Source organism: Rhipicephalus sanguineus, chromosome 8, assembly GCF_013339695.2.
Source record: "Rhipicephalus sanguineus isolate Rsan-2018 chromosome 8, BIME_Rsan_1.4, whole genome shotgun sequence".
NCBI classification, from domain to species: Eukaryota; Metazoa; Arthropoda; class Arachnida; order Ixodida; family Ixodidae; genus Rhipicephalus; species Rhipicephalus sanguineus.
The window spans coordinates 150,913,662-150,940,331 of NC_051183.1; the positions used below are offsets into that span (position 1 = coordinate 150,913,662).

General features: G+C 45.5%; 1 protein-coding gene across 2 annotated transcripts in view; it reads left to right on the forward strand.

The window, feature by feature from the left end:
• The first annotated feature begins 1,674 nt into the window (after positions 1–1,674).
• Positions 1,675–26,670, forward strand: part of LOC119402404 (uncharacterized) — a 347,414-nt gene continuing 322,418 nt past the window's right edge. For both annotated transcript variants that reach the window (XM_037669544.1, XM_037669543.2), the window contains exons 1-2: positions 1,675–1,773; positions 18,010–18,123. In XM_037669544.1, the coding sequence (XP_037525472.1) occupies positions 1,737–1,773; positions 18,010–18,123 (151 nt within the window). In that variant the 5' untranslated portion in view covers positions 1,675–1,736. The remainder of the gene's footprint in view (positions 1,774–18,009; positions 18,124–26,670) is intronic.

Consider the following 26,670-nt stretch of genomic DNA (forward strand, 5'->3'; position numbering starts at 1 on the left):
TGATGTTACTTGCAGCTGCATTGGAAAAACACACTACATAGATGCCATGTAGTGAAAGTAGTCTCCTTAACGCATTTTGTTCGGAAGGTGTCACGACGAAAACGAGCCCATTCAGTGATTTGTAGGCGCATTCGCGAGGCCATCAAACTACGTCGAAAAAGCCGGGATAGTGCAGCCATCGCCGCTAAAGACACACACGAACTTTCAAACAGCTCTAAAAATGGACAACTATGTCCATCTAGCGGAAAACATATCAATCAAGCAAACAGCAAACGCTAGATAATGTGCTGCCATCTGTGAGACATTGTAAGAAATATGTCTCAACTCTTTATGGCCTCCGAGATGGCGGGCGCACGGCGTGTATCTTGGAGGCCATGCGACTCTTGCTTTAGATCAAAAACCTGTACCATTCTGTGTTAACGTCTTGAAATGGGCTGGTTCTTCGTTCAAAAAGCTGTACCATTCGCGCGCGCGCGTGCGTGTGTGTCTGTGTGCGTGTGTCTGTAACAATACACATTAATAAGTATGCACTTAGTGGATGAAGTACGCACTAGGGGCCGTATTTCGCTATCGCGTTCAACTCTTAAAGGCGAAGCTTAAGGGTCCCCCAATTTTTTTGTCCCGTTCAACCTGGTCCTTTCGCCTTTAGTTTAAGATAACATAGTGTCCGAGATTTTCGTTCCGCATATCTGTGTCACACACTCAGCTGATGTCACAAACCCACGCATCTCTATCCATAAGCCATATAACGTACTTATCAATGAGAAGGTCTGAAGTTCCTAATCTTTGTAACAATACTCAAATTTCTGGTTATTGTGGCTTTGCGGCAACTTTCTACAATTGTGTTGTGACACGTGATCTGTGGCATTAAAACACTTTTTAAACAGTGGAAATTATGACAAAAACTGCAGCCATTGGTTTAGTATTATTGTTGGTGCTCATTTATTTTGAAAAACAAATACATATAATAATTTTAACGATGATTGGTCAGGTTTTGCGAAGCTTTAGTGCATAACGTCAGGCTATCTACTTTGTGCACATGTTTGGCCAGTGAACTGAGCTGGAAATGCAATTTATTTTTTGGGGGTCAACGACCAATTCGCGACGGATTCGCGAGGCGGCCACATTTTCACCGTGCCTCGCCGTGAAACACGTACGCACGCACGCACGCACGCACGCAACAAAACGTTTTCAGCTTATTTTTTCGGATGTAGCACACGCGGTGAGTGGAGCCTGCACAAAACGCAACATCGGGTGTTCCCGCGCAGCTGTTCCTTCTTCGCGAGCAGCTGTGTCACTGAGGCACTTCCGCAGCCGCGCTATTTGCGTGCAGTGCCAGCGACGAGACTCCAAGCATTCGAGAGAGTACCGCGTTTTCCCACGCGCAGGAGTGAAGTCCCTTGTTCGAAGAGGACTACCCAGCGCAATGTGTTCGCGCATGCGTGCAAAACGCTATGCAGCCGCGGTAGTGAACCTTCTTGCACAGGAGGGAGAGGGCTGCGAAAACGAAAAAAAAAAATGGAACGAAAACAGTGGGTGCGGAATGACACGTGTCTTCAAGGGAGCCTTTAGCACGTTGCTTTGTGAAATGCAACGTCTGCTGCACGCAAGAGTGAAACTTCAGCTCGATTGAGAGCAGACGAAGATACCTCCTCCCCACCGCCCTCGCCACACCAGCTGCGGACGAACTTAGCAGGCGCGACGAGAGAGCGCGGAGACGTGATCCAGGGACAAACATGTCTGTGAGCGACCCGCTGCTGAAGCAACTCAAAGGTAAGTACACCGCCTAGGTGGCGGTGTTTAGCGCGGTAAGCGTGCGCACTTCATTAACCAGCTAGCTGCTCCCGTTAAGCGCTTTAAGGAGAAGACACAATCAGTACATGAACAATCCCGTGCACTAATCATGACTGAACACGTATAAACCAAGTCCCTCGTCTCTCGTAGCATATCGTCAGTTGCACGTTTTATTCTCTATAGCAGCATTACGGGGTAAACATGGAGTCATCTGGGCGCGTTTCATTTGTTCGCTAAGGAACCATAGGTTGTCTAAATTATTTTAAGTATTTCCGCCACTGTTTCCCAGTAACTATTCACTTCGCGCACATTTTACCACAGAAAAATATGTATACCTGAATGCTAATATGTCAAACTTAAAAGCACACATTCTGCAGCTGTTAAGCACCAAGAACGAACGAGTGTAGAGACGAGCCTTTATTCCTTCCTCTTGTTTTTCACTCTCTTGGCAGCATATGCTGCGCTAGATGTTTAGCTTTCGGTGGAGAAATTTATGCGTGCTTGGCGATTTCCTACATCTTGGCCATTCATTTCAATCGAGCACTGGGCTTGACGGATGATACGACGAAATGATGATAGTAGTAATTATGACTCGCATCTTGGTCTGTCATAAGGTGTCCACGCCGGATCGTAGTTCCCTAAAAGGTAGTAAGGTCATCTCCTATTGTGAAATACATGTCACAAAATCAGGACGCCAGTATGATTTTTGTAAACGAAACACGCACAGTGTCTAAACGTGGAGAGTTTCTCATGCATATTAGAATATCAGTGTATTTTGTACTTTCGTCTTGATGTATTCACCCGTATTAGCGTCTTGGTACACCTGCAAGCTCAAGTAAAGGGGGTTGCAGCCTCATCAAAAGGCCCAGTCGCAGTTTTTATTTGCTTCTGCTCTGTCGTGTAGCTTAAGTAGCCGTAAATAAAACTGTGAGTGACAGTCTGGATTACTTACTGGTTGATTGATTGATTGATTGATTGATTGATTGATTGATTGATTGATTGATTGATTGATTGATTGATTGTCAAGCTGACTGATGGATATATAGTTGGTTCAGTGCTTTCTGACAGACCGGTTGACTTGGCATCGCACTTATTACATAACTCAGAAGCTTTCATTACTTGCTAAGCGGATTTTGAGATTCACAAGGTTCTGGAGCTGTTGCCTCCAGGAAGAAGGCAAAAACTTTCAATTTAGAACGCCTCACAGGAAAACTTAGACTGCCGCGGATCTTGCAGGACTTCTCAGTTTACCTCGAAGGATCCACCGAGAACGAGCTCATTTACAGACTCTCATTCAATCTCGCAGTGTCTATTATTCGTTCCATGACATGGGCCACAAGGCCCACAAGTTCGCTAAAGTGGAAAGTCGGGTGAGTTGGTGATTGATCATCGTGCCGTGTGGGAGAAGCAGCACACAGGACTAGGACCAGGCGGAGTGACACAAGAAAACACGACAGATGCTGCACCTCGCAAGTGCTTCATTTCAGAACAAACACTTCACATTTATATATCCGCGCACCCTCCGACGCCAGAGATGCGCAACGACAAGGTATACAGGCACATACACCAGATACAGCGTGCACATTCAGGCGCCAAAGAACCATACAAGTATTTTTGGATCAATCACAACCCAGGCGTCAAAAGTAGCACGTACATGGCATAGTGTGATCCTGACGGAATGAATATAATACTAACATGATTATTTTAATAGCTAACAGCGTCGACCGTGGTGGTGGTTACGGTGCTCGGCTACCGACCCGAAAGTTGCGGGTTCGATCCCGGCCACGGCTGTGGCATTTCGATGTAAGCGAAATGCCAGGGGCCCGTGTACTCTACTGTGCGGTGTCAGTGCAAGTGACGTCGGGATGATGTCACAGATTACGAAAGGCGTCATCATGACGTCATCTGTGATGATGCGATGCTTCCTGTACCGTTCGTGTTCACGTTGCAGCTTCAGAAAGTCTCGCGTAGTATCGTTTAATTGGACTGCGTTTCTAAACAGGCTGGAGGTATGTGTTTGCTGCTGCCTAAACACATACACGACGATGTGGTTTATTGTGTCAATGCGTCTGATTATAAGCTTCTGGCGCCGTGCACGGCGAAAATATTTTTTGTTGTTATGCTGCGCACCTCGTGTGATTGCAATGTGGAAATTCTTTATTATAGTAAAGGCTTTCCCGAATATGCATTGCCATTACAATTATTTTTGGAGGTACTCTTAAAGTCATAGTGCTCAGAGCTGCAATAAGGTAAGCATTTGGCTGGTTGGTTCATGATTAACTGTACAAAACAGCGCTAAAAGACGGCACGAAGAAAGGACACAAACCACAGCGCTGAGTAACAACCAAATGTGTTTTTATTCTTCCACTCCGCATGTATATACTCCGTCACAATCTCAAGAAAACAGACAAGCAAAGAAACAAAGAAAAAGATGATGATTAGCCTGCGCAGAGGCCAAAAAATTTGCAATGGCTTAGCTCGGCTATGCCAGGATATACGTAGCGTTAGCAAAGGTTCAGCTGAACATTCTTAGCTTTCCAGATTGTCTAGGATTATTAACCTCCTTCTGTTCATTCTTCGTACTCTGAACCGATACTTGCCAGGCAACTACTTCGGGATCCGATGAGATAAGCTTCTCGTCTCTTCTGAGCCGTCGAGCAGCATTTGCGCTCTCCTTTTCTATGGCGTTACCCACCTGCAAACGCCAGTCAGAGGCGCTATCAAGCGGCCCCAGCGCAGTGTCAGACGGCGACTGCACAACGAAGGCGAATAGCTGCGTGCGCACCGGCGCCACTGTGTCTATGGCTAAGACGTCTCTTCTCTCAAATGCGGCGCAGACCAGCAGCGGCGAGCCGCGCGCGGCGGTGGCGGAGTCTGCGCGCGCCGGCACCAGCGTGTCTGCCGCGCCTACGACGCCACTCCTCCCGAACGCGCAGACCAACAGCGACAAGCCGCGAATGGCGGTGTCGAAGAGCGCGTGAGATGCCAGCTCCGGGGAACCAGCTGTGTGATATCACTGATACTCGCTCATACGCAGCGCGGCTCATGACCATCCACGCGAAATCGGCTCCGGCTAGGCAAGTGTAGCTAACGGTACAAAAATGCTCAATCGGACAGAAACGTTAACTCCTTCGGAAGAGGGAGTTCGAGGGGAGGCTCACACATGCCTCTCCGCCGTTATAGATATCAGACGCTTCAGAAATGACACGCGCTCGTTCATCGCGGTACTTTGACAGGAATATCGAATATTGAAAAGATGGATGGCAACCAGATGGATTACAGTGAGGAGACAGTTGACTATCTCTCGCTTGTTTACGGACGTTGTTCGCATGCTCGCGCATGCGGTTATTAGCACACCGCCCCGTTTGACCAACATACTAACGCCCACAAGAAAGAGATATCTTATACACAACACTATCACAGCATTCAACATACTTCTGGCGATGCTTCTTGCTACCTCTTTTAGTCTTTATCTCTCGATTTAGTTGCCGACACAGGCTACCAAGCTTATTTCTGGCAGAAAAGAACAATCTAACGCCTGCCCTGCTGACCACTTTCTTAAGATTACGTGCCACCTTGTGTACATAAGGAATGACTACTACTTTTTTCTGCGGATGTGTCACTGATTGAACAGCTGATGAGCACTTGCTTTTAAAACCAGATACGAGGCTTTCTGCGATGCTGGCCAAAGCGGTCTTGGGAAACCTGCAAGCTTCAGGCGTGCCACTTGAGAACAAAAATTTGCTTCGACTTAGTGGTCACAGGACCTCTCAAGCGCCGCCTTCATGCAAGCCCTTGCTATACGACGCTTGAAAATTTTTGAATGCCCAGAAGAAAAAGGGAGAAGGCTCGTTTGATACCTAGGCGCATAACGCCAACATACATGGCTGTTTGAGAAAGCAAGTTCCACGTCCAAGAAGCGTAGCCTCTTGTCCGAAGGATGCTCAGTGGTCAATTCAAATGGACTTAATTCCGTGAGGAACACGTCGAAAATTTCCGCAGGAGGCTGTACGTCACGAGAGTTCGTGCTAAAAAAAAATTAAAAATTCGTCCACGTATCTCATCACCTTTACCGTGCTAGTCTGTCTGAGCTTGCTCTCGAGATTACGGTCATAGCTGGCTAGTAAAATGTCACTGAGAATAGGGGCGATGCATGAGCCTATGCAGACTCATTTTTTTCATTTATTGTTTTTTTTTCATTTATTTCATTTCAGGGGGGTGCGACAATTCATATGAACATCCAAAAAGTGTAAATAGAAAACAAAAACAAAATAATAAAAGAACGTACTGAAGACAAAATTTGCTAGTAGTACGCACAGCAATTCCTACGTTATACAGAAAATAAACGTACATCATATATAAACAAAAGAAAAGAACAAAAGAACATCCTGAAGAGAAAGTTTGCTAGTAGTACGCACAGCATTTCCTACGTTATACAAAAAATAAACTTACATCATATGACCTGCATATTAAGGCATCGTAACAATATGGCAAGGAAGTGTTTAGAGATTTTTAAGTTTTTACTTGCTCCAACGCCTCATTTAGAGCGACCTTGAATGCAGAGTGGTCAGTTATTTCTGCTATATTACTTGGGAGACTATTCCATTCTGAAATGGCCAGATGCAGGCATGAAAACTGTAATAGGTTAGTACGTGCAAAAGGTTGTTGAACCTTAAATTTGTGATTGATGCGTGGAGAAATCTTTTTGGCGGGTAAGATGTGAGCTTGAGAGAATGTACTGGGTTGGTGGAAAAGCTGATGGAAAAAGGTTAACAGGCATATTTTTCTTCTAGTCTGCAATGGAATGAGGCCGAGGTCACGCTTTATTTTTGTGATGCTTAATTGCTGCGAATAAATACCTGTAATAAAGCGTGCTGCCTTGTTCTGCAAAGATTCTAATTTGTTAATAAGATACGTCTGGTGCGGGTTCCATATAAATGAGGCGTACTCAAGTTTCGGGCGAAGTATGGTACTGTATGCAAGAAGTTTAGTGCTACTGTCAGCCTGACGAAGCGTGCGACGAAGGAAGCCAAGCGATTTACATGCTGCAGAAACAACAAAATCCACATGATTTTGCCAAGACAAATTTGGGGAAAGATGAATACCTAGATATTTAAACGAATGTGTACTTTCTAAGGCTTCACCATTAAGAATGTAAGTATGCTCTGTAATTTTTTTTATTAAATGTGTTTAAGGAGAGGTTGGTGCCTATACATGGCTCCGGCTACTCCTCTTCCCTTACTTATTAATTAGCGTCACGAACTTATAAATAAAAGTACGCTCACTCACGGCAATGTCCTTTTAAAAGGAATGTTCACACGTCATGCATAATGTCCACGTGATGACGACAATGTCCACACACAAGACACACAAGAATCGTTTGCACTTTGCCGAACAGTTCAACCCACAGTGCCACACTCTAAGCAAAAAAAAGAGTATGCGTGACTCTTTTCGGAGAGTTCTGACTTGCCACGTATAGGACTATCTTTAAATAGTCACGGTGACTCTCTTGGTGGGTCAGGGTCGGCTCGCTCTAGGAGGGTCCCCTGACCCTCTAGGAAGAGTGCAAAGACTCTCATCGGGAGGATCACGTTACCACTTATAGGGAGTCAGACGACTCTTGCCGGTAACGCTCCTAGGGGGGTCAAGGGACCCACACCGAAGCATCAAGCGACTCCACAAGTATTTTAAACTACTCATTTGATCCTTGCTCTACTTTTGCGCGACTACTGTTGAAAATAGTGGAGTATTCATTTTAAGCAAGTCCAATAATACTTGCCGTTCTGCCCAGCGACTGTAAAAAACAATAGTTCAGTTTTAGCATTATTTTATTAAAACTCCTCAAAACAACACATATTTTCCGGCAAAGTTATATAGAAAGCGCGAAAAGATGGTCTGTGATTTCCGATTAAGAAGTTTGGGTATTCCTCATTTACATGCTTCTATGAGTATAGCCGACTAAAATGTGTGACTGTGATGTGCACAGTGTCATATGGTGCTAAATGAACAGCAGAAATCGCCATCATGTTTCCATATTTATTCCTTGTGAATAAGAATAAATCAAAAAGTGGTGACGGCTTGAGGCATCAGACTTGTGGCTTGCTAGGTTGTCGCTCCTGTCCAGCGTGAGCACATGAAAAACAGTATCTGAAAAGCAGAACGTGATATTGTGATGAGAAAATGAAATTGCAGTAAAGGTTTGCAAAACCTACACAATAAATGGTTCACACAGACAAAATAAAGGCTCACAACAAAACAACAAAGCACATCCTCCGGCAGCCAGGGGCATGCCGTGAGCGGTTATTGACCGCATGTATTACAAACGTAACCCATCCTTAAATACTCAGATAAACAGATGCGAGTACTAGGGCCCGAACGGCACCCAGCGCGTGCCTACGCCGTCTACGTCGAGATCAGACATGTCATATGCTAGAATTAGCACACATAACTCCCACAATCACGTACACTCCCTCGATTCTGTTATAGCGCCCAAAGTCATCGCAGTGTATACAAACCACGAAAACAGCAAACAGAAACGAGGGAAAAGAGTGCACGCCGGCGGCCGCAACAACGCGCGCCGTCGAAATTCTAGAGCTTTTTCACTTTACCGGTGAGGCGTGTCCAACTTGAATGACTACCGCGTACGTTCTGGAAGCCACCGTACTATATCTGCACCTCAAACTACCGTCTTTAAGCCAACAAAAACCATTACATATAGTGCATCTGAGCGTTCTCTACACAGGCTTTTTTTTTCACGTTCCCACGCGTGGATGCACGCTGCACACTCAAGGTCAATGGAAATGTTATTATGAATTAGACTAAAGTGCATCTCAAAACGACATCTTGCACCTTCAGTAGTGCAGACACGACGTGCGATCAGCAAGAAATGACCCTCGATTATTGTTTCCATCGCTCATTTTACGAGAGCTTGTACAGCAACGCGCATAACGGTGGCAACTCGTTAACTGAAAGCTTTAGTTGGGCATCCGCAACAGCCCCGCGGATACAGGCTACTGTTGGAAATGGCTGGCAGGTTCCGCAGAGCTGCTGCAGACGCCCAGCTAAAGCTGTATAATTAGTACCTACGAAAGCAGTACACTCACCGTTAACTGGCGCCGGTTGTCGGTGTCCGCAGCTCCATGAATGTTCCGCCCTCCAAGCGTCACTTCGTGCACGGCTCGAGCCGGCGTCAACACCACCGAAGACGCGCCACCCGCGCAACCTACGCAACCACGCAGCGCATTCCAATAGACCAGGAGACTGAGACGACTGAGAGAGGAGAGCGGCGCGCCACCCCGGCGCCAACCCCGTCTAGGTTGCCGCGCAAGGCGCCACAACGGCGCCAAAGGGCGAGCGTGCGATATGTATAGCGTATACGGCGGCTCTTCCGTATACCGAAGCCAATCGAAACGCGCTTCAGCAGGGTCCAGTGACTCCTTCCCAAATGCGAACTCTTTTTCTCTGCCTGTACCTTCCAAAAGGGGTGAGATGGACACCCGAAGACAGTCACGGTTCCATGACCCTCTTTTGACTCTCTTTTTTCTTAGAGTGCGCAGTCCTTTGTATAGTGCAATCACATCACATAAAAGTCATTGGGCATTGCCCACACTTTAAACACATTTTAAACACAGCTGTCTTTAATCACAAGAGGCAACGCGAAACATGTGACTAGAAGTATCTCATTGTGAAGAATAATTGCAAATGTGAGTCAATGTGTTTTTGATATTCCCGACTCTTCTAAAAGCTGTACTAGGGCGCGTGCAGCAATGTTTTGAAGAGCTTAGTTTTAGTAGTAATGGCGCTCATTTGCCACTGAAAACACCATCTTTCAATCGTATACAAGTCTTCTTGTAACTTGGCACAGTCATCCTTACACCTTATCTGTCGGTACAAAACGCAGTCATCTGCATATAGCCGGATTTGCGAGTGTATACCTTGATGAATGTCATTTATATAAATGAGAAATAGAGTGGGTCCTAAACAGAACCCTGAGGCACTCCGGAGATAACAGGTTGAAATGATGAACGGACAGTGTCAATCACAACGGCTTGCCGTCGGTTACTTAAATATTCTTTGACCCAGTTTACTACATTTGCGTTAATAATAATCAGCTTCATTTTATATATTAAGCGGTTATGGGACACACGGTCAAATGCTTTGGTGAAATCAATAAAGATTGCATCGGTTTGTATAAGTTCGTGAAGGTAGAGGTTTATGCCCGTAGTTAGTTCAAATAGCTGAGATTAGCATGATCGGCCACGCTGAAAACCATGCTGATTGGGGAAAATAATGGAATTGTTAGTAATGTACTGCATGATTTGAGAAGATAAGACATGTTCAAGTAGTTTACACACAACAGACGTTAAAGATATAGGTCTGTAATTGGTTAGATTGTTTTTGTCACCACTTTTATATATTGGTATCACATGTGCTAATTTCCAGTCGTCTGGAATTTCGCCAGTGCTAAGTGACTGCTGAAACAATAGTGTCAGTATAAGAGCAGAATTGTGTTTCGTCATTTTTAGTAGCTTAGTACAAATACCGTCAGGACCTGGACTAGAAAATGATTTTAAACGCTCGATAGCTTTAACAATACCATCACAGGTCACAGTAACACATTCCATAACCGTTGAAATATCCGAAAACGTTTGTGACATGTTGAGGAGTTTTTCTTCATTAAATACACTACTAAAAAAGTCATTAAAGCGATCAGCAACATCACTTGCATCAATTTCAGCACCAGACTCAGTGTCAAACAATGGTAATTCTTTAGGGGTAGCAGGAGAAATGACATTCCAAAATTTCTTTGGATCTGTTTTTAAAAATTGCGAAATATCCAAAATATCCGTTGAATAAAAAGCTTATCGTCTAAAGTGATGAAGGTGGATTGCATGTAAAACTTTAAAAACTCTAAAAACTTGTCGACAGTGATTCCACATGCGTTCTGAAACTTAGCAACACCGTATATGCCAATGCAATTACCAACTTCGGCACACACATCATTCTGAGGTAACGAATAATATAAGTATTTGACATCGACCGAAAGAGCTCGAGCACCCACTGGACAGTCATCCCGGAGAAAAGCAGAAACGGTACCTGGGGTCCTTATGAGGAAGGGGTCATCGATGTCAAGGAGGCACAAAAACCTTTGCAGGAACACACCAACTTCTCGTTGCCAGGTTCCGCGCTCAAAAACGATGGCTCGGAACGGGCAAATTTCCTTGCGAGTCTTGGCGCTGAAGAAGGCTGTAAGGCTGGTTCCTTTGCACGCCTTCACGCCCCGCCACGGTGGTCTAGTGGTTATGGCGCTCGGCTGCTGACCCGAAGGTCGCGGGATCGAATCCTGGCCGCGGTGGCTGCATTTTCGATGGAGACGAAAATGTTTGAGGCCCGTGTACTTAGATTTAGGTGCACGTTAAGGAACCCCAGGTGGTCGAAATTCCCGGAGCCCTCCAATACGGCGTCTCTCATAATCATATCGTGGTGTTGGGACGTTAAACCCCAGATATTATTATTTCCACGCCTTCACGGATGATGCCAATTTTGCAAGTCCTGCTTTTTCGCATAGCTCAACAGGCTTTATTTTCACCTTCGTAAGAACCACTCCTTTCACTTCATTGAAGTTGCCATTAATAGCGGCGTGTGCTTTTTCTTTGTAAAGACCACGAGGCACCACAACGAATCCTCCTTCTTTGTCAGACAGGAGCAGGTTCAGGCCGGCTTCTCGAAGGACAGCAACCGCTGAGCGGAGCTTAACAGTGTTGCCTTTTTTAACCTTCTGAGGCAAACAGTCAACTCCTTCCCTGACACACCGGTCAACTTCACCTGTCTTTGCTTTATTAGCAGCTGTTCTGACGAGGCCGAGTAGCTCCGTCTTGTCCAAAGCAGGATGCTCAAAATATTTAGGCCCGCGCTTGAGAAGGTCAGCCACGTTCTTCACGATTGAGGCATCTCCGAGTACCTTGACATCTTTACCTTGCTCTGGATACTGATGTCTGCTGCTTGGAAGTCGAACGACCAAGTTGCCCCAAAGGAAGTCGGCAGTCTGAGACGCCAGTCGCAAGTCTTCCAGAAATCTCTTCTGGGCACTGGGTAAAGGCACGTCATTGCGGTTCAGAATCTGCAAGCAGTCCGTGTAGAAGCGAACCTGTTGGCATGCCTCTGACCGTAAGATGCGGCACATTATTTTGGCATGGCCTTCTGAAGGCCTCAGAGCCCCGAAAAGACGGGAAACTTCCGGCGGCAGGTAGGAATGCTTGAACGAGTAGGTGTAGAGACGAGCTCTACAAGTCGCAGTGGCGAGGAGATTGATGGAAACGACAGAAGAAAGCAAACACGAGAAAGGCGTGAACGAAGAAAAAGAGCCCGATGTAGAAGAAATGAACTGCAATAAGTTATGCATTTGGGCTGGTTGGTTCATGATTAACTGTACAAAACAGCGCTAAAAGACGGGACGAAGAAAGGACACAAACCACGACGCTGACTGACAGTTCTGGAAGACGCAGACAACTATTCTTTATGTGCCGGTACTTCTAGTTGATAAATGTCATTGCTGTACCGATCGGTGTTACCACGCAGTCCGCAATTTACTTGACCTGTTAATCACTATCGAATGTGTTTCTGTTGCAGTTATAAATATACTGCTGAGACATCACCCCCCGTGATTTGATATATAACATCCCTTTCATTTCCAAAAAACATTGCACGTGATCACTCTTTTATGACACGGATAATAAATAGAAGCTAGTTAGAAACATTTCTGTGCAATATACCGAATATTTCTTTCGCATTGCTATGCGATTGTGGGGCTGCAGGCGATGTGCTTACTTTTACTAATTTTGCGCTTATTTACCATTTTCTTGAGATATGTCGTTCTCATACATGTTTACGAATAACACAAAAAAACCTTGTAAGCCAAGAATGACTTCCAGCATTCTTGATTCCGAATCAATACAAGCTCGATCAGAAGTTCTCACTGTTTGGTCACACGCTTGATGTAATCGCCTTCGCGAAACTTGGCAATAAACTTACTGTCGTATTAAAAAAAAGCATGATTGATACCTCGGTTATGGGAATCGGTATAACACGAAAGTAAAAATTGGGGGACCCTTAAGCTTCACCTTTAAGAGTTGAACGCGATAGCGAAATCCGTTCCTAGTGCGCACTTCAACCACCAAGTGCATACTTATTGATTTGTATTGTTACACACACACGCACACCGACACACACGCGCGCGCGCGTGCGCGCGAATGGTACAGGTTTTTGATGTAAAGGAAGAGTCGCATGGCCTCCAAGATATGCGCCGCGCGCTTGCCATCTCGGAGGCCATAAAGAGTCTCACAATGCCTCACAGATGGCAGCACATTATCTAGAGTTTGCTGTTTGCTTGATTCAACGAATCAAGCAAACAGCAAGCAATGCCGCAAGCGGGCATTGGTTTGATATGTTTTCCGCTAGATGGACATAGTTGTCCATTTTTGTTTTAAAGTTCGCGTGTGTTTTTAGCGGCGATGGCTGCACTATCCTGGCCAAGTTTTTCGACGTAGTTTGATGTGCTCCCAAATGCGCCTACAAATCGCCGAATGGGCTCGTTTTCGTTGTGACACCTGCCGAACAAAATGCGTTAAGGAGACTCCTTCCACTACATGGCATTTATGTAGTGTTTTTTTCCGAAGCAGCTGCAAGTAAGATCGTGGCTTTGTGGTAGGACACCTGCCTGCCACGCGAACGGCCCGGGTTCGATCCTAAATGGGACCGAAGATTTTATGCTTTATTTTATTTGCTTCCTTCTCGATTTTTTGCTCACGGGCGATTTTTCGCTCACAACCAACGGTGCCGACACCGACGGCGGAATTTCTGCGACACGAGCTCTCTAACGCTATCGCGTTAAAATGTGTCTCTACATAAGTAGTTGAATGTTTACTGTACATCGATATAAAAGAGCTTGCGCAATGTATATTGATGTTTGGCAGCTATAGCACCGTTTAACGTGGATGCACCCACGCTCACGCTTGGTGGCACATCTCCATCCCGACCACTAAAATGCACGATCAATGATTAAACAAAGTTTTGTGGCAGCTGTAGTAAACGGTGAGAGCGTAATCAGAGAAAGAGGTGTGACAGCCAGAAGAGCGTCGTTGATTGGGCGTGAACTTCGGCAAGGTCGCCTTCCCGCGGTTTGTTAAAGAGTTATCGAACACCCCTGCCGGATTATAGGGAAATGCAATGCGCATCGTGCCTACCCTGTAGCCCGGCCGCGATTTTTCTCGGGGCGAGCGTAAGCGGGGAAAGCGGTCGAGGAACGCCACGCGAGGCAGGCGCGCGTCGCCGAGCGCGCAAGCGGCTATGTCATGTGTTATTCTTTTTTTGTGTGTATATCGCGGGCATGTGTAGTAAGTAGAAAAAATTACACCATCTCCCGCTAAAGGGGACCATGAGGCGATGCGAAGCCGGAGCACTTGCACGATCGCGTTCCGTTGGCGTTCGTTGGGCATGCTACCGACCTCGCGTCGTGGAACGCGAAGAGGGACGCTACGCGCGTCGTATCTTCCATCTAGCCTGTCCGTTAATTCTCACAGGGCGAGCGGGGAACGCAGCCTACAGGCGGGCGAGAGGGGGGCAGCGTAGGAGAGGAGAGAGAAGGGGAGGGGACGCGCATGCGCTCGAGCTCATCGCGGCGTTGAGCAGGGGAGAATTTCGGCATGTCTAGCCCGCGTTTCAGAGGAAGAGTGGAAAGGGGGAGGGGAGAAGGGGAGAGGGAAAGTGGAGAGGGGAAGGGAGAGGGAAAGTGGAGAGGGGAAGGGGAGAGGGAAAGTGGAGAGGAGGTCTGGAGAGGGGAGAGGAGGTGTGTGGAGAGGGTATGCGCATGCGCAGTAAGGGTGGTCAGAACGCACACCACCACCACCACCACCACCACCACCACCGGATTGAGCTCCGCCTTAAGATACTTCGCATCTAAAACACTAATACGTAATACATAGAAACTTAGAAACTGTCGAGCTGAACGTTTTGCAAATTGATCTACAACATTCTCATTGGAATTTTCTGCCCAGCTTCGTTGCTTCAAGTTTTTTAACGAAACATGCCTAATTAGGTAATTAAGAGCACAAAATATTGCGGTGTATTTCAGGCAATTGTCAGCAACTTACATTTGGTCGCGTCGTCATAAAGGGCGTCGGCATATTTTTAAACTTTGGCTAGAAATAGCTGGCGCACCCTGCATTGTTACGCTTTGTGCAATTTCAAGCTATGCTATGCATTCTAAATAATAAGTGCAAAGTATTTCTTAGGGAACCATTGGCACTGCGAGAGTTTCTATCTATCTATCTATCTATCTATCTATCTATCTATCTATCTATCTATCTATCTATCTATCTATCTATCTATCTATCTATCTATCTATCTATCTATCTATCTATCTATCTATCTTGGCGGAACATGCGAGAGGCCTTTGCCCTGCAGTGGGTGTAGACAGGCTGATGATGATGATGATGACGATGATGACAAATGAAATCGCGGCTGCTGTTTGGCGGTGAATCAATGTACTTAGATTTCGGTGCTCATTAAAGAACACCATGGAAGTGGTCAAAATTTCCGGAGCCCTGCACTGCGGTGTTCCTCATAATCATATCGTAGTTTTGGGACGTGAAACCCCAACAATTATAGCAGGTGAATCAGTGTTTGAAGCTAGCCACGTTGTCGCCTGAAGAGCCACGTAAAGAAGTCACACTGGATGGGCTCGTTTTACAGATATCCTGTACAAGCAATGAACCATGTCGGGTGACAGCGGTATCACGCTCTTGCAAAGCAGAGTAACGGTGAAAGTGAAAACTCTCGCTAGGCTCGCACTGTGTCACGGAGCATTATAAAGTACCATGCCGCCGATAACTTTGACTGCACTTTCCCAGACTGTGTGGTCTCAAGGTGTCCCCACGCAAGAAGTGAGAGCAAAACAAGGCTGTTCAAAAGATAAAACACCAGAAATCTTGGTTTAAAGCAACGCGTTCAACCGTCCGCTTCCCTTCACCGGAGTCGCGTGAAATCACGTGATCCAACCCTGCACGTCATAACGATCGCAACGCCCTCGTCTCCAGTGGTGGGCCTCGTGCCCATAGCGACAGCTGCGTAAGCACCCCATCCCTTGCACTGTCACGGCCTGAGCGTGATTATCCGGCCGTGCTGTAGGACAATCATGGACACGTGCTAAAAGCAATGTCACTGTTGATATATCGATTAGGCTTGCTTTTAGCGTTTTTGTTCTGCGCATATGTATTTTGCTGTTCTGCAAAATAAAGATCATTTGGAAGTTAGCGCTCTTTTTGTCTACTGTGTCCCTTTTTTCCTATGTTCTCGCACTCTGATGTACGCCGTCATTAAACAGAGAGAGCGCCACGGTGTTTTGCCTTCTCCGCGTGCCGACTCCCACGCCCGACACCGTGAGCTTATTGGGACACAAATAACAACTTGATAAGGGCTAGTTGCTTCGCACACTCTAAAGAAAGTTTCGAATAGACACAATCATTACATAAGTTTGCTTATCAAAGCTTCTTGCTCCTGGACATGCATTTGAAACTATAAATTCCACCCACCTCCCTCCGCCCATTGCACAATCAGTTATAAGATCTTAACGAATTCGCGAAGTCACACGGAGGCAGAGAGGAGTCACAGAAGTATGAGCGCAAACAACTTGTTTATCTTTTCGACAACACTCACCTAATAACCCTCCGATCTGCTTGACCTGGTCAAAAAGCTCATCAGAAGTGCACATGGCACATGTCACAGCTCGTGTTCACATGCCTTAATGTGGAAGATAGTGGAAACCTTTTATATTGAGAAGCGAAAAGAAAAGTCTGTTAGCCACCCCTCTGTTGCTTTGCCTGGGAAGGAAAGTTCGCTCCTCTCATCGGTACTTAAGGCATATGATCACGAGCAGTGCCATGTGCGCTTTTCATGACTTTTTTTGACCAGATCAAGTAGATCATCAAGATCAAGAGGATCGGAGGGTTGTTAGGTGATTAGATTGCGCTCGTCCTAGTGTATCTCCGCTTTGTCTCCGTGTGCTTGCGCAAATCTGTTAGGATTAGTATGTTCCAACTGGGCCGAATTGAAGTAGTGCTTCAAATATAAGACCTGCTTAACAGATTGCACGCGTAACATGGCCCACCAGATATTCATGCGTTCTGGAGAACTTTATGTTGGCTAAACGGGACAGTGTAATAGTGCTCGTCAGTACTGCAACAAAGTAAATAAGGATGCAGATGTCATATAGCTGAGCGTCACAAGAAGTGTTCTTGCACTCCTATGTTTGACAGACGAAAGAATATGCAAAAATAAATGCTAACAAGGAGAGTGAAATCAATACACTAAAAGAATGAGACATTTATGTCAACCTTTCCTGTCTTGTATTATCCGAGTGGGAAATCTAGAGGGCTTATTGGTTAGCTGCTACCTCGTGCAATGATCACATGCCACGTCACGCCTACTGGCAAAAAAGAGCGCTCCACATTTGCCAGCTTCTCAAAGAGTGGCGCTAACACTCCGAGGGATTAGATGCACAGAACTACACAATAAACTGGACGGGAAAGTGCCTTCCGTCGTAGCTCCATCGGTTGGGCATCGGCCGCGTAATTTAAAGGTTGCGGGTTCGAATTCCACCGAAGGAAAGAGTGATTTTGCCCACTTTAATTCACGTCAATTTATGTCTTCGATAGCAGAGGGCTGAGCTAGTTGGTAAGTGTTCATTCTAAAAAAACAGGGCGTGCAAGCACGGACACAAGAAATAAGTCAGGACAGGTTTGTGGTGTCCTGACTTCTTTCTTGTGTCTGTGTTTGCACGCCCTGTCTTTTTAGAACAATTTATGTCATTATTACTGAACTACAGTTAGAAAAATCAAATAATCTCCTATGTTTTTCCCCTGGCCTAATTGTCTGTTGCGTCCACTTGGTTCTGTCTAACATGGAAACGAGCCCTTCGAAAAAATGCCCCTTCTTTATTACCCATTCGTAGTCAGCGTAATATTTATGTAAAACAACCGTAGTTTCAGTTTAATACAACTTAACCCTTTGCTTAAGCATTGAAAATACTTACTATAACACACCTAAAAGGTATGCGTGGAGCGATGTGTTTTAATGTTTTAATGTTTTGTATCTCAATCGAACCGCCGATAATAGGAGTGCTTTCAGTCATGCTTCACGCGCGCGCCATTTCTTTTGCAGACCACATATTCAACCTTCGTCGCCATTGTTTGGTGTTGAACATCGATGACTCCAATGGACTCCTACCCCCGTTCTGCACAACGCTGGAGCTCATCTTCCGGAAGGGACTCCAAGGTAAAATTATACGAAGCGGGTGGTCATGACCTTCGGAAATGCCTGCACCAGCCATTTTGTAAACTGTTGCCTCCTCACGGCACCACGTTGTATTGAGCTTACACCGCCCCTACGACAGGCTGCTAAAGACAACACTTTTGCTAAGTCCAGTCCTGTTCGCTAGTCAATTATTGTGATATCAAAATTTTATTTATGCAGCGTGAAGGCAACTAACGAGTCCGCCTGTCTAAGTAGCTAAGAGACATATTCTTATTTCCATCCGCAATTATACAGTGACCTTAAAAAAAACATTCACAAAGTAAAAAAATACTCCTCACATGCTGTGGGAATGTCCCGTCCAGTACCAGAATGTTACTACCGAGACCCTCTCGTCGAGATGGTGCGCTGCCCTGCGCAGCTCCCACCTCGGCGATCAGCTATGGGCCATCCAACAAGCCCGCGAGGCGGCCAAGAGGCAAGACCTCGACGTCCCCACGTGGGAGGCCTAGGCCGAGGAACTTAAATTGCTGGTTCATAATAAAGTTTATTCCTCCTCCTCCTCATGTTTTCCCATCCCTCTTCGCTTGTCCATACAAATGCACACGAATATATTTGCTCCACTTGATGAAAATTAGTCCTGGTCATGGTACCAAACCCTCGACTAGTGCTTTTCTCGGTTGGGCGCTCATCAACTGAACTAAATATGACGTTAGCAGATCGCAGTGCAAGGACCAATCGGAACTCACATGACTAATCAGTTGTGCACGATTACGGAAGCTAAGGAAATTTCAAAGGAAACTGACACCACCTTCGTGTTTAGAATAGGTGGATGCCAACAATTTTCCCTTCAATAAACATACCTTCATCTTGCGGTAATATGCAGAATGTATTTGGCATATAGGCGTCAGACCCTAGTTTCACAAGACGCGTTGCGCCAGGCGTCGGAGCGGTAGTGGGCAATGCAAAGTCCAACTCCCTTGTAAAGTTTGCTGTGGAAGCAGGTGGAACTTGCGAGTGCGAAACAACGATTGAACTTAACATTGAGTCAAAATACGGCAGAAAGGGGAAGAAGGGCTCTTGCGATGAAAAAAAATGTTGCAGTGGCTTAGCTCGGCTATGCGAGGATAATGTAGCGTTAGCAAAGGTTCAGCTAATTATGCTTAGCTTTTCTGATTGTCTAGGATTATCTTGACTATCATGCTTACTGCTGCTCTAATGGCACACACACGGTATACGTATTATGTGGCACATGTATATTTATTTTGCCAGGCAACTACTTTGGGATCCGATGGGTTAAGCTTCTCCGTTCTTCTGCGCCGTTGAGCAGCATTTGCGCTCTCCTTCTCCATGGCTACACAACACTGGCAAACGCCAGTCAGAGGCGCTATCAAGCGGCTCCAGCGCAGTGTCGGACGGCGACTGCACAGCGAAGGCGTAGAGCTGCGCGCGCGCCGGCGCCAATACGTATGCCAAGGCTACGACATCACTCCTCTCGAATGCGGCGCAGACCAGCAGCCGTGACAAATTGGGTGAATCAGAATGAAATCGGTATTCCATGGGAAAAAACAAGAAAAAAAAACGGAGGGGGTATACGTTTCGCTGAATGATGGTTATCAGAGGAAGCAGCACTTAACAATGGTAGGTTAGAAATTCCTAGAAGATGGGGTTAACTCTCATTGGTTTTCGTTCTGTATGTACCATATCGAATGGATCCAAGAGCCCCCTTAGAAACGTTTCCTTCTGATTCACCCAATTCCTCACGGCGGCCACTTCCCTGCCCCCGTCCCCGCACCCCCTTCTTTCACAATTGCCCTCCCTCCTCCTTTGTGCTTGGGAGGGCACGAAGCATGTACACACGAGCGCTAAGGAAATCAGTTCCAGCCTTGAGGACAAGTCTACTTGTCGAAACGTCGGTAACGTCGGCTCGAGCACCCACCCATTGTTTCCGAATTGTTTCATCACCGCTAGTCAAACCGCCATGAAGTGCTGCTTGCCGGATCACTCGCTAGAACAACGGCGAAGACAAAAACAGACGCGACAGCTCCGCGCATTATATCCAAAGTCGACGCTACTGTTGCGTTGTGAATTGCCACGGACGTAAAAGACTGAGTAACAACGTTCAGTTTTACCGGTTTCCATAGCTGTCGTACGAAGCAGAAAGGCGAGAGCGCTGGATACGGGCCGTTGCAAGCGTGTTGGTTAAGCGAATCGCTCGCGTCCTCCACAGCATTGCGAAAACGCCGACTGTCGCCTAAGGCGAGCAACCCGTTCGTTGGCAGAATGCGCTTCTCTCAGAAGTAATTGTAACGTTCGGCGTGCTTCGTGCAATAATTCGGGAATGAAGGCGCACATATTACCGCAAAGCTGCAGTGAACGCATTTTGTTTGCCGGAAATCGGGTCACATCGCTCACAACGAAGCGCTGTTGGACAACCGCCTATCCACACTAGCGCAGCGACGGTGTTGTCACCTGTAGCCCGATCTCGCGGCGAATAATGCCTTCAGTGCTGGCGGGCATATACGCCGCTGCGTGGGGGCCGGGGGGGGGGGGGGCGGAAGGGGGAAGTAAAAGATAAAAATAAATAAATAAATAAACTAAAAGGAAAAGCCTGCGAACCCTCGATGTGGCCGATCGGCACCGAACGCACGCTCAGTATACGCTTGTGTACAACATATAGACTAGAGGCGGTATGCTTTATAGCACTGAATAAAATCATGTGCACAGATAGCCCAAAGAAAAAGATGTACGCGACTCTCCCTCGAGCCGCCCCTCTGAACGGGTCCTGTATGCGTTCCGAGAGGAAGCGAGAGCGCTTTGACCTTGGCGGCTGCGGCAGCTGCGCCCTGCCAGCCGCCAGCTCAAGAGCAAGCCAGACGAGGCGCTACCGAAGCTAAACTTCACGACGCATGCGCGCGCGAAGAAAAAAAAAAACCAGAAAACAAGAAAGAAACGCGAGAACATAGTCGTTGAAGTTCCTAATTGCCCGCGGCGTCGTGATGCCGAAGCGGAGCCGTCGCGGTATTCGCCATATCGCACCTTGGCTGACGGCGCTTCTCAAGTGATCAGCTGTGTCGGCCGTGTGTGCGCGTTTTGTGCCTGCAGCCCACTGTGTTCTCGCCCCTGGATGTGAAATGCGTCATTTGACAGTGGTTTAGATGTTGTCTGGTTTGACGACAGTGCAACATGCCGCACTGTGAGTGGGATAATCGCGACGGCCCGTCGACTCAAGCGAGCGTGCCGCTGTGTATTACCAAGCAGATGATGGGCACCCTGCGTGCTTGGCACAGTAAGAAACAAAAATGGTAAGTAATACTTATGTTCTCTCTGTTTGCGCGTCTTATCGTCGCTCAGGCACCTGTAGGTGTCGTTCAGAGCACTTTGTCGGGTGAAAAGTGCAGTGAAAAAGCCAAAAAAATGTACTTAAGATCACATAGCGACGATGTGTGATGCGTGTTTTGAAGTTCTGGTGAATATAGCTCATGCTTCGCACGACTAGTCAATCAACGCACGAGTGCGCTCTGAAAAAGGCGTTTGCACGATATAATCTTCTTGCTTGCGAAAGCATGAATGAACCAGAATGCTTTCAGGGAATATACACTAAAGCAAAAAGAAGGCTGCGGATATCACGTTACCATGTGATGAAATGTGCATAAAGGCCAACTTAGTTATCTATATATTCTGTTCTCAAACTCCATTTGTTTCTCTTGTGTAGTACATATTGGGTACTTTGTGTACATGTTTAGCTGCATTAAACCTACTTTTGTTTACTGAATTCTTCTGGGAGGCCCCCTGTACAGTCTGTCGACTTTGGGACCTCCCTCTGTATCTGTACAATCCCCAATTGTAACTACCATTGTTACGTGCAAATAAAAACTGAACTCTGAACTGTGATCCTTCGTCTCAGTGTCGATTTGTGCGCATTGACGTGTGACATATCCGTACGCTCTCGTTTTGCAGCATCTACCTTGGATACTGTGAACTACCCTGAACATCCTTCTGTCGCCATGCAACTGTGACAACCCACCGAAGCACAGATTATCAGCAAGTGAGAAGACTTTTCGACAACAAGTTGGATTGCGCACTCTGCCTGTCTCCTGAAATACCATATTAAGGTATATATGCACTGTACCTTGATACATATGTATCAAGGTACAGTAAAATAGAATATCTAGGCACATAAACGTCATTATCTGGATTCATTTAGCTAGAAAGAATGAATCACGTTAAAGCGATATAATGAACGCCACATTATGTGACAGACATCTGCTAAGTGACTGTGTATTGTGAAGCACATGCATTTTATGGTGTTGAATGAATGAACGTTTATCCCAGCAAAATACAAGAAATGCGCCTCGAGGAAAAAGCTACAATGGCAGCTTGAGAAGTGCATGAGGCACTGCTGAGCAAACAAATAAAAGACATATGACATATGTCTTTGACAAATGATATATCAAGTCCTAAGTCCATATGTCTGTGACAAATGACATATCAAGTCCTAATGTGCAAAGCCACGAGTCACTATGTATAGGAAAATTTTGTCCACTCCATGTGATTGCGAAATTTCAAGTTGACTTCGCAGCCATGATACTTGGATAAATTTTCATTACTACGAAAAACTGCGCAAAATAAACAGGGACAAGTGAGACACACGCACAAGCGCAGACTAGCAACTGGAAGTTTATTGAAGGAAGCACAAATTTCCGTTCTTCCCACTCCAAGTTAGTAAAGAACGTTATAGCCGCATCGTGCTTAGAATCTGCATTGCGCAAGTCGTGCCCGCATCAAATGTCGGTGGCATTCGATAACCAGATCAAAAGACTTAAGTTATCAAACTTTCCTGAAGGAAACTTAGCCTGTATAAGTGAAAGATTATTGAATAAATTCAAACAGGAAGGAAAGGGCGGTGGCGACAGGGTGGCCACTGATAAAGATATGCCCATCGCCTGCATCCCGTATCTTCATGCTTTCTCCCACCGTATGAAAAAGGTGGGAAACCGGTATGGTGTTAAGGTGGTTTTTTCTTCTAGGAACAAGTTGGGCCGAGTCTGCGCAGCAGTGGATAAGAAAGTCGAAGGCAAAGGAAAGAAGTGGAATGAATGTGAAGTTAATCATCGGGACGCGTTAGTTGCATGCGGCAAGGGTGTTGTCTATCACATCCCATTGTCTTGCGGAAAATGCTATATCGGGCAAACCGGGAGGTGTGTGAACAATCGTCTAATGAATCACAGGGCTTCGCTGAAAGCTCAGCCTTCATCAAATTTGTGCTTGCATTGCAAAGTTTGCAAATGTCACCCTTTGTTGCAGGAAACAAAGGTGTTGTCAAGGCATAAAGATAGGACAGCGCGAGAAGTGGCTGAGGCATTCTACATCCACAAGTATGGCAGCATGTGCGTTGCAAGGCCTTCGCTTACGTTACACAAACTAGAGATAGACTATCTAACCGCCAACCTCTAATCGTTCACGTGGTTTTTCTTGTAACTTATATTTTTGTGCTTCCTTCAATAAACTTCCAGTTGCTAGTCTGCGCTTGTGCGTGTGTCTCACTTGTCCCTGTTTATTTTGCGCAGTTTTTCGTAGTAATGGAGTACCAACTCGCCCAACACTCAGTCCTTTTAAAATAAATTTTCAATGGGATAATTATGCATAAGCCATAAAGTGAGGAATTAAAGATGCAGAAACATGTGCACATTCAAAGGCAAAACACATACGCGACAGGGTGGCTACTTGGGCTGGTTGGTACTGCATTCTAAAAGGAATGCAGTACCATTCATTCTTCTTTTCTGAAACGTTTTGCGCACAAAGAACGTATTTTTCCTTTTAGAACACATACGCGAACTGCAAAGTGACAAAATCAAAAAGGGTGAACATTTGTGCTAGCGAAAACAATGGAAACCAGAAAACGGTGAAAACAGAAAACAGCCGTTGAACAGCGGTTGGACGGCATGGAAGAAATGCAATTTTATTAGTCACATATCAGCAGTGGAACTTGCCAAGGTTACATGTGCATATTCTTAGCCATTAGAAGATGTGCAAGGCTGATTTATTTGCATTGATACAAGTCAGTTGAATCTGTTTTGAACCACGTTGTTGAGTCACCTTGTTTATTCCCTCTCGTTATTTTGCTGTTTTGCATATGTTGCCATAGTTGTTATGATCAATACACAGTATTATGACTGTTGACACACTTTGACAAGGTGAAAGTGCTGTTCTTGAGTCCGGGCCATATTTTATACTCATTAGAAGTGCACTGTTTTTTTTTTCATGAATCAATACTAAGTTGCCCAATCTTCACTCCTAAACAGAGTAGCTGGGGTTGATCACGAAGACCTTACCAACATTCACACCCCTTTCAAAGTGCACTTGTAATGATTACGTACATCAAAAACTACCCGAATGATGGTAAACATGACAATAGTGCACTTTTGGTGTTGTTTCATATTTTTTTACTTGTGTGTATTTTTCGCCCTGTGTAAACTAAGTGAAAAGCTCACAAGGAAATATTAGCAGTATCTCAATTTTGCATTTATTTTGTGTTTTGTCAAAAAGTCTGCAATATGGATAGTCAAGTGCAAGTCTGGTTAAGACATTCATGGTTAAGACAATCATTTTATGGATGCAGAAAGCTTTATGGGATTCAACAATACCTTGGTTTCTACGAGTTGGTCCATCATTAGTGAAAACTTGAAAAGCGCGAACAACGAAGACGAAACACATACAACAGGACATGTGCTTAACTTACAACTGGCGTTTATTCGAAACGAACATCGTGATACACCCTCGCATCAAGCTTATGCATATGCACTCATCTTGCATTGCACTCATCATGCATTGCACTCACCATGCATTGATGCACTCATCATGCAACATTGTTCACCAACCTTTCTGAAGTGCTGAGGTTTACGGTTGAATTGCCCAGTGGAAATTCCATCCAGTTTCTAGACCTTCAGATTATGTTTTCATCATCTAGTCATGCCTGTTGGAGTTATAGCCCTAGATCAAAGAAAAGTGTTTTACCCTTCGACAGTGCCCGCTCTAAGCTAATAAAAAGAGGCATAGCCTCTACTTGTATTATTAATGCCTTGCGCAAATCATGCGTTCACCAGATGTAGCCAAGCGTGTCCAAGCAAGTTAGCAGATTAAGGAAGGCAGGTTTTCCAGTGCATGTTGTATCATCTGTATGCGAGACATTGCTCAAGAAATCAAAACAGCCAAAAGAACGGGCCACAAAACATCGTGAGAAAAGGCCTGTGCATGCAATTCCATACCTTCACAAAGTGTCTCATAACTTGAAGAAGATAGGTAACCGACATAATATCAATCTAGTTTTTTCAGCGCTTTGCAGACTATCAGCTGTCTGCAACCTTCAAAGGACCAAGAAACGATTGCAATGTCACACCAGTCATAAGACTGTCTACACTGTGTGTACTGCAAACGTAGTGTACCATATTCCTTTGAGTTGTGGACGTGTCTATATTGGACAGACTAGTCAGTGCTTCAATGACAGGGCGAGACAGCACAATAACGATGTCAGAAAGGGATTCGGTAGCCACTTAGCAGAACATTGCAAACAATGTGCTTGTACTCCTTTATTTTGCAACACCACTTTTCTAACAAAATGCAGTTCAAAAACAGAACGCGATATCGTTTAGGCTTACTTGATAAAGAAAGCAGGTGATAAGTGTGTCAGCAGCCTCTCTTTGCTGTTAAAAGAAATTGAAGTGGCTTTTTTTTCGACGTACATTGATACACCGTAGATTTGTTTTCACATTTCATGTTTTCAAAATAGACCCACGCTATCTTCTGTGGGATGATGAGTGCATATGCATAAGCTTGATGCAAGGGTATATCACGATATTTCCAATAAACGCCAGTTGCAAGTTAAGCGCAATCCTATTGTATGTGTTTCGTCTTCGTCGCTCGCGCTTTTGAAGTTTTCACTAATTTATGGGCTTTTTTGGGTCATTTTCAGCAATACACTTCTGCAAAAGCAGCAATAGTTGCTCGCCCACCTGTTTACGCTCAAGACAGTCTATTGTGGGCATGAGTGTCGGCAGGAAGCTGGTGAAACATAGCGGCCGGGTAAGCGGGAGAGCACTGGTGTAGCCTGGGTGAGGCCAAGTGCTGGTGTGTCTTTAGGGGCGGGGCAAGTGCCTCATTTGGAAACCCTTGCCAATGCCCATGATTGCGAGAACACTCTACGGTGCCTCACTTTACACTATGTAGAACATTTCGTACATCTTACTACATTTGAGCAAACAATGGGATTGAGGCTGAGTGTTATGCACAATTCTGTGTGCAACCTTTTCGATATTTTGTGTATTTTAAAATTTCGCATTGTGTTAAAAAGAGATTTACCAAATTGCCCAAGTATCCACTTTACTCAAGTTTATTTCTTTTACATCGGGCCCTTTTCCGTGTGCTAACTTTCCTGTCACTTCGGATCCAGCTTTTTTGGCTGCACTAATAGCGGTATGTGTGTGCAAGGCTAGAAGTCAGCGCTCGTGTCGTCGTTTCCTTATTCTTCTGTGTTCGTGTGTGTGCGCTGTGTTAAGATGAAGATTTACCAAC